General features: G+C 32.7%; 2 protein-coding genes across 2 annotated transcripts; one reads left to right on the forward strand and one right to left on the reverse strand.

The window, feature by feature from the left end:
- Positions 1–6220: 6220 nt before the first annotated feature.
- LOC102626494 (anthranilate phosphoribosyltransferase, chloroplastic) lies at positions 6221–10059 on the forward strand. The gene is made up of 10 exons (XM_006476741.3): positions 6221–6546; positions 6629–6772; positions 7105–7266; positions 7364–7447; positions 8042–8230; positions 8862–8952; positions 9101–9160; positions 9272–9390; positions 9535–9669; positions 9785–10059. Exons 1-10 carry the CDS (start codon positions 6316–6318, stop codon positions 9809–9811), a joined length of 1242 nt encoding a protein of 413 aa, XP_006476804.2. The 5' UTR covers positions 6221–6315; the 3' UTR covers positions 9812–10059.
- Positions 10060–11342: 1283 nt separating this feature from the next.
- On the reverse strand, positions 11343–12899 carry LOC102626795 (glutaredoxin). The gene is made up of 4 exons (XM_006476742.4): positions 12726–12899; positions 12346–12434; positions 11971–12069; positions 11343–11880 (listed from the first exon to the last, which is right to left on the reverse strand). The coding sequence occupies exons 1-4, from the start codon at positions 12821–12823 to the stop codon at positions 11801–11803; spliced, it is 366 nt and encodes a 121-aa protein (XP_006476805.2). The 5' UTR covers positions 12824–12899; the 3' UTR covers positions 11343–11800.
- Positions 12900–13447: the final 548 nt, after the last annotated feature.

Raw genomic sequence — 13447 nt, forward strand, 5'->3', positions numbered from 1 at the left:
TATTTCTACCATAACATTAGAAATTTTTACTGTGGTATTTATTCATCGGATGGTACAAGAGTAATTTTATTAATTATAAATTGAGATTCAATTTTGCAATCATCATGATCCGACCTTTTGGATGGCCATATTGTTCAGATTTTGACGGGCCAACATTTTGCAGTCATCATGGTGTTAACTTCCTTTTGTGCTTAAAAATTTTTTTTTTTAAAAAAAGCATTTTCAAATGCAAAAGAGAATTAAAAAAGAGAGATAATTTAATACTAAGTCATGATAATTCTAAGGGTGGGACTATTTGTACTTTAATTTATACTTTAAACAATCTAATTTTAATAAAAATTTATCTTAAATAAAATAACCCTAAATGAATTTATTACTGAGAACATTAATATAATTTAAGAAAATACTATTCATTTAACATACATATAACATGAGATGTTTGCATCCTTGTAAAGGACTGAAGCTAACATCGTCGCAATAATTTCTTCAGAGGAACCAAAGTTAGGGTTGTTGACAGAAAATTCCATTTGGTGTTGTCATGAGAACTATAATCACACTGAAAAACAACATTAAAAAAAATAATAATAATAATAATACCACAAGAAATAAAATCTCATTGGTTCAATTGATGTTCTTCTGTGTTTGCCTGTTGGTGTAGAACTTGGAAGGCAAGATTGCTCTCTCTCGGTTGGGCAGCTAATGACCTTCTCCATTGGTTCCCTTGCTTGATTGTGTAAGGAGAATGGAAGACCATGTTTATGTTAATAATCGTTTGGTGTAATTATTTTAATGAAAGATAATTTTGGCATTTGAAAGAGCTGTGCGGAATAAAATTTAGACGGACTGATTTGAGCCTAAAAAACACTCTTCACACTTGTTACTTTTAAGATTTTATTTTTTGAAAAAAAATTGAATAAAACTTCTGCATAAATTATAGCTTACTAAATCCTCTTGAAATTATGGTAAAAACAATCAAGGTCTAAATCAATTAATAAAGAATTTCATTTTATCACTTAGGACCTTTAGGTTAAAGATGGTGCAATTACGTTTTAGTTTTTAGATGCAACCCCACCTTCATTCGAATACAAATGGTCTAATACCGCGCTGCAGTTATAACTATATTAGCGAGTTTAATATAAAATCTCTAGCAAGGCCAACAAATGATGAGATATATGTCACTTTAATTGTAAACCCATATGTAAATTGAAGCTGACTGCTAAATGCAATTATTTTATTTTATTTTATTTTTTAATTTAATGGGTTTTATTTGAATCACAATATTTCAAGGAATTAATCTCTAAACACGTTTACGAACTTAGCTAGCGAAAAGGAATATCAAAGATGGTCAATTCCCAATCCAATCTCCCCAATTTAAACCATTCAGAACTGTTTAAGAGGGAGGAAGGAAAAGAAGAACAGAATATAAGGAAGAAGAAGACTAGTACCAGTTATTTGTAAATAATGTGGGGTTAATTGTGGATTTTAAGAAAGTTCATAGAGTAAAACTCTATCTACATAATGTTAATATAGAATGTTAAATCTATGTTAGAATGATAATATAGAGTTTATTAGGTAAATTAATATAGAAAGAAAAATTATGGGTTCAAATAAGTTTCTTCGTAAAAATTTATTAAATGAATGTATAGAATGTTAAACATTGTGTTGGTATTTCAAAATATCAAATATCGTACATTATTTAGACAACACGACATGAGTTGGTTTATATATAGAAACCAAATATAGTGTGGTAACAAACCCATAAAGAGGAGGCCAAGCACTCGTGCCCAATAACTCACGCGCAAGGAGAATCCCCCAAGGCTTGGCCCTTTTTTTTACGTTTCTACCCTTGGTTTATTTTTATTCATTTTAATTCGAATTTCATTGAGAATTCAATTCCTAATTGAGTTAGGATTTAATCAAATCTTTGTATAATTATAATTCAAACTTATAGAGGAAAAAAGGGGCTAGGACTTTATCTATTTAAAGAGTTAAATATTTCACACCGTGATTATTTGACTTTGTCGTTTTCCTTTAGTCTTTATATCCAAGAGATTAAATTGTCTTTGTCAGTCCTTCTTGCACCGATGACACTGAAATGTTGTCTCCTGAGACACGTAAAATTTAGTCTTAAGAAAAGTGTTGTTATTACGTTGTTTGCCTTGACTGTTTACTGTTTTTCGTCCTAAAATTCAAACATAGAATAGTAGAGTAATCCGAATAAATTGTAACGTGTAATCGTAATTCTAAATTTGCGTTTAGTCATATTAATCGCCAAGAGACAAGAGGCTTGTGCATGCATTAGATGCGGAGAATTTATTTTGGCCTTCCAGATGAGACATAGAGAATTGTCAACAGTGATTGTCCCCGTTGGACAAGGAAAAAGCTGTGGTTATATTTTATTGTAGACAGATAATCGTTCTGTCCACGCGTTATCTTTTTCCTCTTTCGGAATTAGAGATGGCAAAATCCCGGGCCGGGTCCGGATATTGCCATGACCAGACCTTGCTCGGATGTAATCGGTTCGGGTCCGGGTTTGGACCGGATTTTAATCCGAGTACCCAGATTTTATATTTTTTAATATTTTATGTGTATATATTTTTTATTTTTTAGTAATTTTATAAGTTTTAAATTTATTTCAATAAAATTTGACATGAAAATATAAATTTTAAGTGTTTAAAACTTTATATATGTATAATAAATAAGTTAAATAAAATATAAAATATTTAAAATAATATATATTTTATAATTTTTTTAATAAAATATGAATTTCAGGTTTATCAAGTGATATCCAAGACCGATCCGACTTCATACCCAAACTGAATATTACTCGACCCGCAACACCCGAGTACGGTCCGGATCCGGACCGGACGGGTATTTTTACCACCTCTATTCTCTATTCGGAATGACTATCGGCTCAAAACCTCAAATCAAACAAATCCCAAAGTACATTTGATTTTTTTTTTCTACTACAAACGACCAAAATAGTGAATTGAAAATTAGCGTACACGCCGGGTCACGACAGCCGCTTAAGAAAAACGACTTAGATGTCAGACAGCCTCAATCTTCAATTATTTCAAACAAATTATTGGAAACGTTGAAACCGTGAATGTCCCTATCCGCTACCGAGACGTGTCAAGCATGCATTTCTCACGCTTAGCCAATAGCCACTCTGACAGTGAAGGGTAAACAAATAATGTCCTCACCAAAAAAATAGGTAGGCATATGTTATACGTAACTTACGTCACTCACACACATTATGCATGTCTTATGTTGATATTATTATTTATGTTAGTGATGTAATTTACAATTGAATATAATTTAGAGGCTCCCAAATAGTTATGATAACAACAATGCCAAATAAAAGTAATTTAAGAAGTAAAAAAAAAATCAACTTATCATCACATGAGGAAAAAAGAAAAAAGTGTAGAAATAATGAAGGAATAGCTTTCTAAAATTAATTTTGGAGAGTCAGTATATACACAATCATTATCTAATAAATAAAAAAATCTCTTGGTGTATATTTGACAAACCACATTACATGAGATTGTATTAATTAATGTGATACAATCTCATATTAAATAAATCTTATTGTTTAGGCTATACACACCATAATGTAAATAGTGCATTAAAAAAACCTAAGGTGGGTCGGTTTTGTGTTATACTGCACTATTCACATCATTTTTTATTTTTTAATTAAATTTAAAAAAAAAAACTAAAACATTAAATAAAACTAGAAACTCAAGTATGTTGCTGCAGATGCTGATGAACTATCGTCAATAGTTCCGCGATGCATGGCCACGTGGTGGTTGCTGCATAACATCATGTTTTATATTTTAGTACCATTAAAATCTTTATTGTTAGAGTTACGCAATGATGCAATAATTACAAAAAAAAAAAAAAAAAAAAAGAGGAGTGCTAGCGACAGTCGCCCATAAGGGCGACTGATTCAGTCGCTAGTTTCCTCTGCCGACACGTGTGTCATACTTTGGGTTTTGTGTAATTTTAAATTAATGTTAAAATATTAATATCTTTTCATTTTATTTTAATATTATTATATATATGTATAGTGAATTTACCACAATATCCTTATTCTCTCTCCCTCTTGCTAAGTTTTCTCTTTTCTTATTGTTCCTCCGGCCACTGCAACTTCGTTCTCTTCTTCATCAATTTCTTTTCTTTCTTTTCTCCTTTAATAAAACTATGAAAGCCTGGATTAAAAAAAAAGACGAGGAAAAATTTTATTCTCCTTAGATTTTCTCCTTTCTCCTTTAATTTTCTCTTCTCCTTGCTTGAAAGATGACTATTTCTCCACTTCTCCGACTTCAGATTTGATATGATATTTTGTTTTGGGTGTGTAATCGGATCTACATGGTTGGGATAATTTTTGTTATTTATTTTCTAAAATAAAATATTTTTTCAAATTTTGTTTTAGCTAAGAAGGGGATTTTATTTTTATTATTTTTTTCCTTTTCTCTCTTTTTTCCAAGCTTTCAGTAGAGAGGGAGAAAGAAAAGAAATTAAAGAAGAAGAGAAGGAAGTTGCAGTGGCGAACAGAACAAGGAGGAGAGAAAGCCGGGCGAGAGGGAGATGGAATAAGTATCTTGTTGTAAATTCGTTATACATAATAATAATAATAATATTAATATTAAAACAAAACTTAAAGATATTAATATTTTAACATTAATTAAAAATTACATAAAATTCAAGATATCAGACACGTGTCGGCAGAAGAAGCTAGCGACTGAATCAGTCGCCCATAAGGGCGACTGTCGCTAGCACTCCTCAAAAAAAAATTGTGTTTATGATAAAAGATTTAAATGTTGAAACTTCGATAGTAGATCTGCAGGGAATGGAAATGTCTTTGTCAGTAATAAACTAATAATCACACCATTGCATTCCTCTAGCAATAATGATTCTAATGAGGGAACAGCCCCCTCACACAGCTGGATCTCATTGGGATCCGTTCCTCAACTGTGTGAGGGGGCTGTACCTTACGTTAAACGTAAGGTAGGCCAACCCTTCTAATGATATCAAAATATAATTCAAATGACACTAGAGTACGGCAGCGGCTGTGCAATGGTGGTGGTGACATTTGTTTATTTCAAGTGCGAAATTTAAAAGAATTAGTTGAAAAATATATTTAATCCCTCAATTGACGCAAAAATTGGTGCATTAAAATTCTTTATTGAAAAACTATTCTCTCTCTCTCTCTCTAAATATATATATATAGACCCAAATTTTTTATTGACTTCTCTTGTAGACCCAAATTTTAGGATGATCATTAGTTTGATTTATTTTTATTTTTTCACGTTTGCTCTTTGCCCTACTTCTTCTTGTTTCTGTTTTTCATAGTCCATACCATCAAAACTTATCTAATACAGCAAACGTCACTGCTGCAAGATCACCGCTTAAATCAATGTGTATTTTCATTACTTTATTCTATAATATATAAATATTCAATAAAACTTATGGCGAAATTTGTCAATAAACATTTTTTATGTTTTCCAAAGAGAAAAGTGTCTCTACTTAAAATTTCGATTACGTAAAAGGAAAAATTGGTGTTACGGGATGCAATTTTGGTCAACCGTCTCAATCAGGAGCCGGGCGCTGACGCAATTCGTACACTGGAGTATTTCGTCACATGTAATTTAACTAATTCCATTTATCCCCTCCCATTCGTCACCAATTCACAACAAAGAGTCGAGATTAATAATAAATCGTTTGACGTTTCTCTTTAGGGAACTTACTCCTTTCTGTGTGCTTGCTCATTGATTACGTTTTAATCCGGTTGTTTTTTGTCCCCGATAAAATAATAACTCGTGAGTCTTCTTGACTCTTGATTATGGGTGTGTTTGAAATTAAAATATTGTAACTTTTAAATTATAATTATTGTAAAAAAAAATTATAATTATAAAATAAAAATTAATAATATGTAATAAATATAAATTTTAAATAATAATTTTAATAAAATTATTAAATATATAAAAAAATTTTCATGATACAAATAAAAAATCACATTAACATAACTTTTAAATTATAATAATTAATATTTATTAAATATTTTAATACTATAACTTAAAAATTAAACTGTCCAACTTCAATTCCAAAAGCACCCGTAACTTTTTGTTTCTCGTCGTGCGCGGCCCGCCACTCTCTCATTGCTTGGCATCTCCGCCACTCGTTTTCTTCAAACCATTTTTTAGTGTGAACCGACCAAACACGTCAATTTTTGTTTTATCCAGAAAAAAAAAAAGAAAGGGAAAAAAAACACCAAACACCGACCACTCTGTTTTCTATTTTAACCACAGTTTGCACATGGAGAATGCAACAACAATGACAATGAGAGCGTTGTTGAATTTAACTGCAGTTTCTTCCTCTCCATTTAATAATAATCACCCAAATCACCGGCCTTCCTTACCGTCGCTTCGAAACTGTGGATTTACGACTGCGGGTAATAATCCGAGATGCAGAGAATTAACTGCTATTCAAACCCCTCAGCCGGCTGTTTCTGATAATACTCGTCCTCTAACGCCCTGCTTTAATGAGGTACTACAGTACAATAACCTCTACTTTTTTTTTTCTTTTCAAATTTTTAGTTTTCCGTTTTTGATTTGTTCTGTTTGGCAAGTTGATCGATTGCTTGATAAGTCGAGTGGATTTAACGGAGGCGGAGGCTCAAGCTTCGCTGGATTATTTGTTGAATGAAGCTGATGAGGCCTTGATTAGTGCTTTTCTTGTTTTGCTCAGAGCCAAAGGAGAAACATTTGGAGAGGTACATTTTTTTTTTTTTTTTATTGTTACGGTTCAACGGGGGTCACACTACAGTCAACTGCGGTTACAATTAAGCAATTAAATTCATGTCGCATCATCTTTTATATGTCAAGCAAAATGTTCCTTTTTCTTTTTTCTCTTTTTAAATATTTCTCTTAGTTGTTAAAACAATTGGAAATCGTGGAGAAGGAAACCAACTGCAAGAAGACACCAAATTTCTCAGTTTTTAGCCCCCTTTTTTTTTTTTTTTGGTGCATTGGCTTTTGGAAATGGGTAAATCAATTTAGGCGGAAATAAACAAGAAAATAATTTCAAAAAAATTTGTGCAAATAGATTGTGGGATTGGCCAGGGCGATGATAAAGTATGCTACGAAGGTGGAAGGGCTGGGTGATGCAGTTGACATTGTGGGTACAGGAGGTGATGGTGCAAACACAGTGAACATTTCAACTGGTGCTTCAATTCTTGCTGCAGCTTGTGGTGCAAAAGTTGCCAAGGTGACAATTTTCTTCATCCGTGACCTTTTGTGATACTATGTTTTCTTTTTTGACCTTTTTCTTTTCACATAATATTTTGTGGGTTGTTATATCTCAGCAAGGGAGTCGGTCTAGTTCTTCTGCATGTGGAAGTGCTGATGTGTTAGAAGCTTTGGGTGTCGTTATTGACTTGGACCCAGAGGTAGGTGCAATATGAATTAAGTAATTTATTATTATATGTGCCCTTTCGTGCGAGTAGTTGTTCCTGAATGTGGCTGTGGCATTCTGGCTGTTTTTGGAGAGGGACATATGTGTTAAATGCTACAAGAAGTCAATTACGACATGAATATCGTTTTTTTTTTTAATTTTTTGGGCTTGTGAATGCAAGCTGGACTGTGCTTATTCTAATAGCTATTAGTTGGTGGAATTCAAAGGATACAAAGTGGTCAAGGTCCCAACATGGCATCATTTTTGGATTTATTAATCTCCTTTGTTTGTTAACATGAGGCCATTGTGGGCATACTTGGATCAAAACCTTACCGAGAATAATTTATTTGCTTTGTCTTCTTCATGCAGCTAATCTGGTTTTTTTCTTCAAGTGGATTGTTCCCTACATGGTTCATATTTCATAAACTAAAAGATAGGTTGAAAATATGTGCATTAAGTTCGAGGTCTGCTTGACCTACTGAACGTAAAAATAGATAACAAACTGGTACAATAATGATATGCATTATTTGACATTCTTATGTTGGTGGAATTTTTTTTTTTTTTTTAATTTTTTGGTTCTTGAAAACAGGGTGTAAGAAGGTGTGTGGATGAGGCAGGAATTGGTTTCATGATGTCGACAAAGTATCACCCTGCAATGAAGTTTGTCAGGCCAGTGAGGAAAAAGCTCAAAGTAAAAACTGTATTCAATATATTGGGTCCTATGTTGAATCCTGCATGTGTGCCATTCGCTGTGGTTGGTGTTTACAATGAAAACTTGGTAAGTGTCTCTGGTGCATTCTAGCCTTAGTAGAATACTATTATCCTATAGGAAGATTTCTTAATAATTCAACATCATTATCTGAGAGATTTCTTAGTCATAGGCTTCTTTGAGCTATTCGAACTTTTTAACTTGTTCATTCTTAAAATCCTATGCTTTCAAAAATCGCCTGCAGGCTTCTCTCTAATTTGTAGAAAATGTTTTGGGCAACAAGTGTAAGCCTTGATAGTTTGAAACCTCATGTGATTAAATATGGAAGCTTCTCTCGGCTTCAATTTTTTCTTTACTTTTCAATTTCCTAGGTTAATGAACGAGACTAAACTAACAGAAAAATTATAAGGTTTTTTATTTTTCCCTGAATTTTTGTAAAAGTTTTTAATATGTGTCAGATTAGTTCATATATGCATGTATTTCATGATGCTTTCTTTTCATTGATTCCACCTCTATGAGGATATTAGTATAGATTTTGCTTTGAGTAATATCTTTATAATATATTGTCAGTTGTTTGAATTGTATCATGTAAAATAGTAGACATATATGTGTTAGGAGTTTGGCCATGTATTTTGAGTAACTTGCCATTTGTATCCATGAAATTCTCCCTCATTGGAGCTCTCTTCTGTTTGTTGGATAGGTACTCAAAATGGCCAATGCACTGCAACGATTTGGCCTGAAAAGAGCATTGGTTGTTCACTCAGAGGGTTTGGATGAGATGAGTCCCCTTGGTAAGCTTTCTGCTGTCGGGTAGTCAGCATATGTTTATTTAGCATTCATAGATTTTAGCTTTATTTGATTCTTATAAGCTTTTACATTTGGTTTTTCCTAATCTTGTGCTTAAATTTCATATGATTCAAACATAATGATTGAATACAGGACCTGGTCTGATCCTTGATGTCACCCAAGAAAAAATTGAGAGATTCTCATTTGATCCATGTAAGGATCTTGTCACTGACCTATTTTATTTCCTCTTCATTAATAGTTTCCTCATTGTATCAATACTTGATTACCCTACTAAAATGACTGAATGAGTATGGTATTTTATAGTGGACTACGGCATTCCTCGCTGCACTTTAGAAAGCTTGCAAGGTGGAGGCCCAGCATATAATGCAGAGGTCTTAAGGCGTGTACTGTCTGGAGAAAGAGGGGCAATAGCTGATGCATTAGTCAGTTTTCTCCTCTAACACTCCCAATCTCAACTGGCTGCTCTCTCTTTGTCTCTGTGTGTGTGTGTGCGCGCACGCACGCGTGATCCTTATGTAAGAAGAACAAATGGACTTATTAAATTTAATCTGATAATGATTGGACAGATCCTAAATGCTGCAGCAGCACTCTTGGTCAGTTGCAAAGTGAACACCTTGGCTGAGGGTGTAGCCCTGGCGCGTGAAATTCAATTATCAGGGAAAGCTCTTAATACGCTGGATTTATGGATAGAAGTCTCAAAGGTAAATAAAACCTGTTCCTGAGTTGGCTGCTTCTTTAGGTATTGAAAACATAATGAATCCATTTTGTTCTTTCCACTTTATTAAAGCAGAGCATTAAACAGATATGTCTTTGTAGGGGGCGCCAGCATTTGCTTGTGCATGAGTAATGGAGTTTTGAAGACTAAGAAAGACTTCATTGCAGTACCATGAATAACAGGTAGGTCAAAAGTTGGCTTGCTTATGCACGTCTCGTCGATCAACTATTAGAAGAAATTAGAAGGTCCCTAAAATTAATATTGTTTATTGTAGTGTATCAAAAGTATTGGCTTATGGAATGTATTATGTTATGTTGAATACATTTTTTGGCACAAAGTCAAATGAAGTATAATTATTTTTGCTATTATCATAAAATTAGGTATTTAGTTCTTTTACCATTTTATAGAATAATATACAATTGTATAAGATATATTTGATGATTAAGTTAAATGGCCAGAGTTCACCGTCCTAATCAAATAGTCTGTGAAGTTAACGCCGCAAGTTCTGGAATCCTCGTATTATAGGCTATGGCTATGTTGGATCAAATCTACAGTGGATCACGAATCTAAACCACACACACGCAAAGTGATAAATATTAAAAAATTCATTATAACTTTGATTGTGTTGTTATGAAGGGGTGTTTTACCTTAGAGCAATTCCAACATAGTCAAATCCTTTATTATATCATATTCCATTTGCAGTTGACAAAATGGATTATTGTATTGGTTTTGTGTCGTGTTAAATTTAAATTGATCCAAATATTATTTAATTAATAATCGTGTTAAAATATTAAAATTCAAACCCAACATAAAAGATAAACTAGTGACTCAACACACATTTAATGATCATGTAATCGTATTACCCAACATAATACAATCCAATAACTTGCTTAATACATATTAAACACATTTAACATCAAATGTTGTTTGCACATTTATCACAAACTGAAATTTTTTATATATCTAAATAATATTGTGTATTGATATTTTAAGAGATATACGTCTATTAAAATATTATACCATGTTATCTATAATCATATAAAATTAAACACATTATAAATGTTCATCCTTTACCATAAAAAAAAAAAAGAAAAAAGAAAAAAAAGAAAATCATGTCCAATGTTTGAGTTCTAATGACAAGACTTTGCATATTAATTTGTAATTAAAACATAAATATAAATTAAAATTTGTAAATATGAATTAATTTTGATTAATTATTTAATAATTGTGTCAGTAAACAGATAAATAAGTTAAGAAATTAAACCCCTTATTGACACGAAAAAAATCGCATTGACTGAACCAAACTCATTTAATAATCGTGTCAATTGTCACAATTCAAATTCATTTATTCTAATTATATTCGTTCAGTAAACAAGTTGTGTCAAATTTTGCGAGCTCTAACCCACATACTCAAAAATACTTTATTAAATTTATGAGTTGATATTCTACCCTACAAACCCATCAAAGTGCACAAACATATTTCGAAGATAAGTTCCTTTCATTTCATTTTCATTTATTTTCTCACCTCCACGCCCGTGAAATGGAAATTATTTTAGTTTATTACGTTATTTCACAGCTATTTCTATTACAATTTTCTTTTAGTGAAAATATGGGATTGAAGAGCGCCCTTTCCCTTGCGTACATATAATCCTCCCTCAATTAAACAATGAAAAGAGATGTATTCCAAAAGTTAATAGAAGTAAACTACAGAGAAGAAATTGATCATGCTCTTTTCTTTTCCTGATATATAAATATGCAACTTAACTTTTCTACCGCATGCTAGTTGAACTTGAAAGCCAGCGTTGCCGGTTGCGATAAAATGTGAATGAACCAGAGGCGCTAGTTGGTGTCTCACCAACAATACAAACCTCTGAAGCCGCTTCCCGGTCGAATGCTTCCCTCCTTATACAGAGAGCAGCAACGCATGCATATCTCTCATTTTACTTTACAATCAAGCAGAGAAATGTCTATAAAACACACACACACACACACAAATAAAGTGGACATCGATTGTTACTTTTACACACCATATAATTGGTCACTTTAATATTGTTGCATTTCTTCACTTCAGCCCATGTACACGAACTTGTGGTTCTGATCTTAACGGAGCAAAATTATCATTTGTCAGCAAGGGCGAGGGCACCGGCATCACGAAGAAGGGGGACCAGCTTTCCTCCTTGGTGCTTCTCTACTACAGCTGCAATGATTTTTTTAAGAAACAAATCAGTTATGGATTATTTGCAGAGAGAATAGGTGTTAGCAATGAAGAGAAGTAGAATGGGCGTACTGTCGCAGCCACCGATGTGTTTTCCCCCAATGAACACATTGGGTACGGTTCTCTGCCCAGTCCACTCTGCCAGAGCTGCTTGAATTTTACTTCCATCACCTTCAAGAATCAAAACATGCAAGGATTTCAAGAATTTGTTGTTTGTTGAAGAAAACAAAACTAGACAAAAAGCATATGATTCCAATGGAGGGCTGCAAGCCTCATTCACATAGACAGCACATTCATTCATTCAACATACATAACCAGACTGTCAGCATAATCAGCGAGAGAGAGAGAGAGAGATTTCTTCATTCACAACATCAAATATTTCAAAGGCAACAAAGAAAAAAAGCAAGCAAGCGGTCTGAAAAATACAGAGAGTCTGTTTGCTCTTACTTTCAATATCCAATTCTACGACTTTGAAACTCGTTCCAAGCTGTTTAAGCAACTCCTTCACCCTTGTACAATAACCACAGTAGGTTTTGCTGCGAATAGAGGAACAATACGAACGAACATTCGTAACAAGATCGAATAATCAATACTCAAAAATTTTTCTTGATCTCGTAGAACATAATTCCCAAAATCGAATAATAATATTTATTTCAAAATGGATTTGGAGCTTAGACTAATATTCGACCAAACGTAATCGATTCATAGAGGCTACAAAAAAACGAGCCGATAAACAGAGGTATCTCCGAGGTCGTTAATCCGATTAATACAAATAAAATTTTCAAAAAGAAAGAAATCCAAAGTCAAAATAAACAGGAATTGCACACCTGAAGACGACGACGGGATTGGAGGAGACGATTTCCTTGGCCTTGTTAAGCGCGATTTCAAGCTCTTCTTTGCTTATTTTGCTTTGAAATAAACCCATTTGACTTGATTTTAGTTTTCGATCCTTTCCTTTGTTGTTTGGTATTGTTTATTACCACTAGTTTCTGCTGACTGGCTGATGGTCTTTTAAATACATATACACGGACGCATAAGGATGGCAAAAATTTCCATGGATCGGGATTTTTTGGGGATTTCTTTTTTATTTTAGAGGGTACGAAGATAATTTGATACTTCATTTCTTATTCGGAAAAAAAATGAGAATAATCTTTTAAGTAGTTTTTTATTTGGGGAAATGATGAGGATAAGGTGAAATCTTTATCCTCTACCATTTTCTCATTTCCTCATATTAATTTTTAATTTTGATTTTATTTTTTAGAATTATTAATAAATAAATAATGAAATTTAAATTATATTAAATATTAGTATAAATAATAAATATCAAAATATTTATATAAATCTATTATAAAAATTTCGAGCCTACTTAACTAGCTGTAGTCCTGAATTACTATTCGACCAAACCTTATTTTAAATGTCTTGGCCCAAAACTGTTTTAGATTATGAGTCATATTGCTTATATTATTTTATTATTTTAAATTTGAAACCTTATGTTATCTCTCAATTTGTCACATTTCTTGAGGAAGAACACGAGGAGCATGAGTGAAAG

The sequence above is a fragment of the Citrus sinensis genome, chromosome 3 (assembly GCF_022201045.2).
Source record: "Citrus sinensis cultivar Valencia sweet orange chromosome 3, DVS_A1.0, whole genome shotgun sequence".
Lineage (NCBI taxonomy): Eukaryota > Viridiplantae > Streptophyta > Magnoliopsida > Sapindales > Rutaceae > Citrus > Citrus sinensis.

Bases quoted from the DNA above. Each gene is read 5' to 3' on its own strand.
- LOC102626494 (XM_006476741.3), top strand. From the start codon at position 6,316: ATGGAGAATGCAACAACAATGACAATGAGAGCGTTGTTGAATTTAACT. The intron at 7,267-7,363 runs GTGACAATTTTC...GTTATATCTCAG, and splicing joins GTGGTGCAAAAGTTGCCAAG to CAAGGGAGTCGGTCTAGTTC. The intron at 8,953-9,100 runs GTAAGCTTTCTG...GATTGAATACAG, and splicing joins GGATGAGATGAGTCCCCTTG to GACCTGGTCTGATCCTTGAT.
- LOC102626795 (XM_006476742.4), bottom strand. From the start codon at position 12,823: ATGGGTTTATTTCAAAGCAAAATAAGCAAAGAAGAGCTTGAAATCGCG. The intron at 12,435-12,725 runs GTGTGCAATTCC...CTCTATTCGCAG, and splicing joins AATCCCGTCGTCGTCTTCAG to CAAAACCTACTGTGGTTATT. The intron at 12,070-12,345 runs GTAAGAGCAAAC...TGATTCTTGAAG, and splicing joins CGTAGAATTGGATATTGAAA to GTGATGGAAGTAAAATTCAA.